General features: G+C 42.4%; 1 protein-coding gene across 2 annotated transcripts in view; it reads left to right on the top strand.

Annotated features, from left to right (window-relative positions):
- Positions 1–274: 274 nt before the first annotated feature.
- HRH4 (histamine receptor H4) overlaps positions 275–6,241 on the top strand; it is a 15,875-nt gene continuing 9,908 nt past the window's right edge. The window contains exon 1 of one of the 2 annotated variants that reach the window (XM_082698698.1): positions 275–585. In XM_082698698.1, the coding sequence (XP_082554824.1) occupies positions 405–585 (181 nt within the window). In that variant the 5' untranslated portion in view covers positions 275–404. Of the gene's footprint in view, positions 586–5,410; positions 5,430–6,241 lie in introns of those variants that run through there. The other variant, XM_082698699.1, reaches the window with a different exon arrangement.

Below are 6,241 nucleotides of genomic sequence, written 5' to 3'. Positions count from 1 at the left end.
AATCTTGAACTAGATCTCTAGCAGCTGGAAAAAGAAATCTCATTGGAGCCCCATTTCTTACCTATACACTGAATCAATTATATTTCACATATAGTATGTAATATTGCTCTATTAAGGGGAGATGGCTAAATCATATTCAGATGTGTACAAGAAAATATTTCATTGTCTTCTGGAAAAGACTTTTTCAGTGTCAGTTAAAGGGAAACTGTTATCACAAGATTACCTTATCAAGAATCAGGAAGTACAGTGAGATCAGCATTAGATTTTGAAAAATATTGTTGTGAGTAGGAGACTATATATATTAGGTATTGGATTGGAGAACAGACTTGTCAGAATTGTCTTGCTGCATTAATTTGCTCTATTGAGCTTCTTTATCATTTAATGTGACACCAACTTCTAACGGCATGAACGCAACTACTTTACCACTAAGTACTCGCGTTACTCTAGCATTTTTAATGGGCTTACTAGCTTTTGCTATAATGCTAGGAAATGCTGTGGTTATTCTAGCTTTTGTGGTGGACAAAAAGCTTAGACATCGAAGTAATTACTTCTTCCTTAACTTGGCCATTGCTGACTTCTTCGTTGGTAAGTTACATATCTTTATTTCAGATAACCTTTTCTAATTATAATTTACTTCTAAAACCTTAGAACTAGCTTTCTTCTTCTTCTTCTTTTTAAATAAACTTTTGTTATTTCAAGGGACTGTATAGATTTGGAGATGTTAAAAATGTAAAGTTTAGGGCGCCTGGGTGGCTCAGTGGGTTAAGCCGCTGCCTTCGACTCAGGTCGTGATCTCAGGGTCCTGGGATCGGGTCCCGCATCGGGCTCTCTGCTCGGCAGGGAACCTGCTTCCTTCTCTCTCTCTCTCTCTGCCTGCCTCTCTGCCTACTTGTGATCTCTCTCTGTCAAATAAATAAATAAAAAATCTTTAAAAAAAGAGAAAAGTTTAAAAATTAAAGTTCTGGGGAGGCTATATGGCATTTTAGGGGACGGGTATATATGTGTGAATCAGGTTTGTAGGAGAATTTTCATTTGACAACAGTTTGCTTTTTGCAGAATAAAAATAAGTCCAGAATAGTTCTAAAATTACTCTAGTCCAAGAGTTACTTGTTTCTGGAATTATTTTCCTTTTATGTTTAGGTTTATAAATATGTGTAGAAATGTCAGTTGATGATATTGCTTTATAGGAGTTTCTAGTACAATTTAACTGGTCATTGTCTATAACTTCATAAATGCTTTCATTTATTTTACAATGAAACAAAACTCGCAGAATACTTACTTTATCGCCTGGAATGTAGGGTTGCTCAACAGTGTTAGTCCTCTTCCCTTTTGATTTCTCTGCAGATAAGTGTCAACTCAAACCAAGGTCACATATGGTAGTAGATTACCTATCATGTGTAAGGACAGTTAAGTACCCAAGTATGATTAGATAATGAGATATATAGAAGACTACGTTAGTCTCTTGCTTTGGTAAGGTTTCAATGTAGGAGGGTGGATAAGAGAAACTCACAAGTGACTGTAACAGTACAGAGTATGATGTGAGAACCACGAGACCTTCCAAGTGCTATTGGGAACTCAGAGAAGAGAGAGGGCCTGTTTGGTTAGTGGGTAGCAGCATCTGAAATGAACTTCAAAGGATGGGTAGAACTTCCAAAGGCAGAGATGGAAAAGGAGTATTCCAAGAATCAACAAAGACCTGCTGGTGGGAAAATCATTGTGTACATCTTCCTAAGTGTGAGTCCCAGGCTGGCTGTATGAGATCAGTAGGGGATGAAGTTGAAATAGTTGGAATCTATGTAATGAAGACTCTTGAATACTAGCGTGTCTGGACTGGCAGTTACTCAACAGGTAACGTGGAGATCTGGATTTTTAAAGCACATGAGAGATCTGATGGCTCGAAGCTTCACCTTAGAGGGATTAGCAGACATGTAGCAGGTGGGAGAAACTGGAGCAGGTGGCAGCTTTGCTTCAAAAACATTCCTACAGCAATCTAGGCCCAAGTCATATCTTAAGGCTCTGAGCTACTGTGGGGAGGGTGGAAAGGAAGTTGGGGAGGGAGGTGGAGCTCAAGGGTGGGGTTGGGCAGGAGAAAGAGAAAAATGAAATAAAGATTAATTTCTGGCTACAAGAAAAATATGACACAATTAAAAGGAATGGGGGAATTTGGGAGGGCAGCAGATACTTCTGATATTGTGCTGACAAACTTTCTGGAGGAACCTTCTAGCTGGAGAAATGGGTTTAGGAGTCATGGCACAGATATGACTGAGTTAGAGATGAAGTTGGAGAACCAAAATAGAAGTATTGAAAAAAAGGCAACAATCTCCTCATTCTTCTCCTCAATTCTGACTCTCCAGGTAACTCACATTAACCACTTGAGGTAGATCCTTCTACATCATTCTCTACAATCACAGAAACAGACATAACTACAGGACTCTATGCGAACAGAGAGAATATTCTGCTCTAAATGTATTTATCTCTCTTTGCCTTCTTCACAGAACTGTATAACTTTTAGGTAATACTTAGCACTTACCGTCAATTATGTGTTTTGACTAACTCAAAGGGAGTGGTGGTAGAAGGGATGGGGTACAACTCTACCCAACGGGAAGAGCCTGAGGTCGGAAGATTTTGAACAACGATGGTATTAGATAAGAACAGAGCATTTCCTTTTGTGGCCCAATGGAAGGACTAGGACAGCCCCACCTACATGGGTTTGGGCACCACAGTATGGAGATGTGGTGGGTGTTGGAGAAATGTCCCTGCAGATGTAGTTATCCAGTGGTTCTGGGGGGCCCCCACCATTGGCATGTGGATGGAAAAATAAATGGCTTTGCTGCTGATGAGAGCAATCGGACACAAGCCAGAGTCACTTCATCCTTCGCATTTCCCATGCCCCCTGCCAGCTTCATCCAGACATAAACTTACTTAACAGTATTTGCCACGATGCTCTTAGAATTAGGGCAGCCTCTGAGAACTTTCTAAAACAAGTTCGGAGTTTTGTGTTGAGGCTCTTCTCTTTCCTTAGCCATGCTCAGAAGTGGGCTTTTTGGCTCTGAGCCTGTAGGCTTGTGACAGTAGTGCTGGGCCAGGGCAGAACTCATGAGGGTTTCTCTGTAGTTACAAGGCAGCATTTCTTTGGTCAGGAGATTGCGAGCTCCAGAAGCATGTGGCAATGGCCCAGAACATGGCATGTGCTAGGTATTATGTGGACTTTGGGATGAATGTCCTCTTCTCACAGGTTTTAGAACTGGCCTCTAATCAAAAATCAAAAATTTGTGGCACATGAGTAACATCTCAGGCTGAATGTAGTGTTGGAAAGCAAAGATATATTGAGGAAAAATTCCAGTACCAGCTACATTGATATAAATATATCTCATCTGCACACTATTCCAGGAAAAAAAAAGATATATATGGATATCTATAAAATTGGTATCATATGACTAATGTTAGCTTGGGCTGCCGTAACGAAATACCATGACTTAATAGCAATTGACTTTCTCATGGTTCTGGAGGCTGAGAAGTCCCAGATCAAGGTGCCAGCAGATTTGGTTCTTGGTGAGGACTCTCTTCCTGATTTGTAGGTGGTTTCCTTCTCCATGTGTTGTCCTCTGGCCTTTCCTCTGAGTGTGTATGGAGTGAGCAAGTTAGGTCTCCGGTGTTTCTTCTTATAAGGACACTAATCTTGTTGGGCTAGGGCTCCATCCCAATGACCCATTTAACTTTATCTCCTTGTATGCCCTATCTCCACGTGCGGCCACCCTGGGTGGTAGAGCTTCAACATATGAATTTTGGGGGGACGTGAACATTCAGTCCATAACACCCTCTATGCATTCACCATTATCCACACATTCCACTCTTGGCCCAAAGAATTCACTGGGGCTTTTAGCTCCCTCCAACTTTTGATTGTCATTTTCCCATGGAAGATGTAGCTTCTTAGCTGGCTTAGGAAAGAAGGGGTAATACCAGATTGGTGATAATTTTCAAGCAAACTGGGCTTTCCCATTCTCATCTAGTCATTTCATCCAATATTGGTTTGTTTTAAAGCAGGTACTCTTTGAGGTGGTGGGGATGGTGCTTCTATTTCTACTTGGCAGGGGGGGGAGTGGGGAGAAACATGATAAATATAAACAAGTGAATACAATTACATAGTATTTTAGAGGGTAGTCATTGCTAGTGAGAAAAACAGCAGGGATGAGGGAGAGAAAGGGTGCTGGAGAGGGAGGTTGCCATTTAAATGTCAGGGGTAGGGTTCATTGGTCAGGACACATCAGAGTGACTAGAAGAAGCTCTCTGAGGGAAGGGCATTTCATGCTGAGGAAAGTGCGAGGATCTGAGGGGTGTATGTGTGGTGTATTTGAGGCCGGGCAGAGAGAGTAGTGGGAAGTGAGACAGGAATGGTGGCGGGGTAGGGGTGGGGTATAGGCTGGGGTGAGCAAGTGGCCTGGGTTCTCACAGAGTTCCCCCCTCCCCGACCCACAGTTCTTTTCTCTTCCCCCTGTTCCTTTACCTCCTTGTTCTTATTTCTTCACTGCCTTCTCTTACTACAGTTTGTTCTCTTTTATTCTCCACTCCCAACCCCCTTAATCTGTCATGCCCAAGGCCTATTGCTCTTTTCAAGAAACTAGCTCTTAGTTTCACTTCTCAAGTCCTTTTGACCCAGAAGCCTGATTCCAGAGTGGAAGTTATAGAAACATTGCAGAGTGGGTATATCCTAGAATATTTCCGATTCAGTTTTTGAAATTCCTTTGGAATAAGCCACAAACATTTCCACTCAGCAAGACAGAAGAGCTGAGCGTAATATTTGTGCTAAAATATCATGTAGAACATGAGGTGACAGCAGAGTTTCAGTAAAGCCAAAGGAATGGTGGTGGTGGTGGAGGTGGGGTGCCTGGGTGGCTCACTTGGTGAAGTGGTTGTGACGTGTGCCTTCTGCTCAGGTCGGCATCCGTGGGCCCACATGGGGTTCCCTGTGCAGCTGGGCATCTGCTTCTCCCTCTGACCCAACCTCCACCCCTCAGATAAATAGATAAAATCCTGAGGAAAAAAAAAACACCGAAGGAATAGGACTACAGCCTGTTTTAAACTGCTCTGTGAAGCAGCCACTAAAGATTTGAACACACCCAGACACACCCTTCCTCTTTCATCTAATTCAGAAAATGTGTGGACAAGATTGTTGGACTCACCCCCAATCTTTAATGTTTAAATAGACTGTGGTGTCTGTAATGCAGATGACTACTGGCCTTGAGCCTTTTGTCATTCTGTGGAGGAAATGAGGCTGCGAGATGTGTCCAGGGATGAGTGTGTACGCCTGTGTGTGTGTGTGTGTGTGTGTGTGTGTAACACTCATGTTGGAAATCTCAGATGGAAGCCACAGCTCTGGGCCAAACCATGCTACACATCTCTGTTTTGAAGATAACTTTGATTTATCTCAGGTACTTTATCTTATCTGTTTATACCTATTTTATATCACAGGTGTGTTCATGCATGCGCAAGCACACAGGCGCCCATTTGAGATGGATGTCCCCATAAGGAAACTTGGTTATCATTAAAAATATAATCCAAACGTGAAACCAGCAGGCAATTTGAACTACATATAAGAACTGACCACACAACTCTTCCATCTCCATGATGCCTGTATGTGAACTTAGGTAGAGAACACTCAATTCCGTGTTCCCGTTCACTGGTGCTGAAACCACATCCCACTGGTTATATCCTCAGATCATCTGTTTTTGGGAGAATGCAGGGTTTCCTTCTCCTTTCTTTTGCTACTGTTCTTCAAGAGAGGCTAACTTGATTTTCGTAGGCAAACAGGAAATCTTGCCAAGTGCCTGAGAAAATAGGAAAATTCTCACTGAGCTTCCTCTTAATAGGTTACATACTCAGTGAGCAGTGTCACCTGTCTGAAAAGTTAATACAATGAAAAACTCAAGCGAAGCTAGAGGAAAGGGAGCCCAGAGCCTAACCATTTGCATACCTGTTCACTCAGTAAAAGGTAGTGGTTCAAGTCAGGAGTCCTGAAATCACACTGCCTGGTTTCAAAGTCAACGAGATTTCAAAGCCTGGGTAGCTCAGTGGGTTAAAGCCTCTGCCTTCTGCTCAGGTCATGATCCCAGAGTCCTGGGATCGAACCCCGAGTTGGAATCCCTGCTTAGCAGGGAGTCTGCTTCCTTCTCTCTCTCTGCCTACTTGTGATCTCTGTCAAATAAATAAATAAAATCTTAAAAAAAAAAAAAGCCAATCTTCC

Source organism: Mustela nivalis (genome assembly GCF_964662115.1).
Source record: "Mustela nivalis genome assembly, chromosome: 14".
In the NCBI taxonomy this organism is placed as follows: Eukaryota; Metazoa; Chordata; class Mammalia; order Carnivora; family Mustelidae; genus Mustela; species Mustela nivalis.
This window is presented reverse-complemented; position numbering and strand designations above follow the sequence as displayed.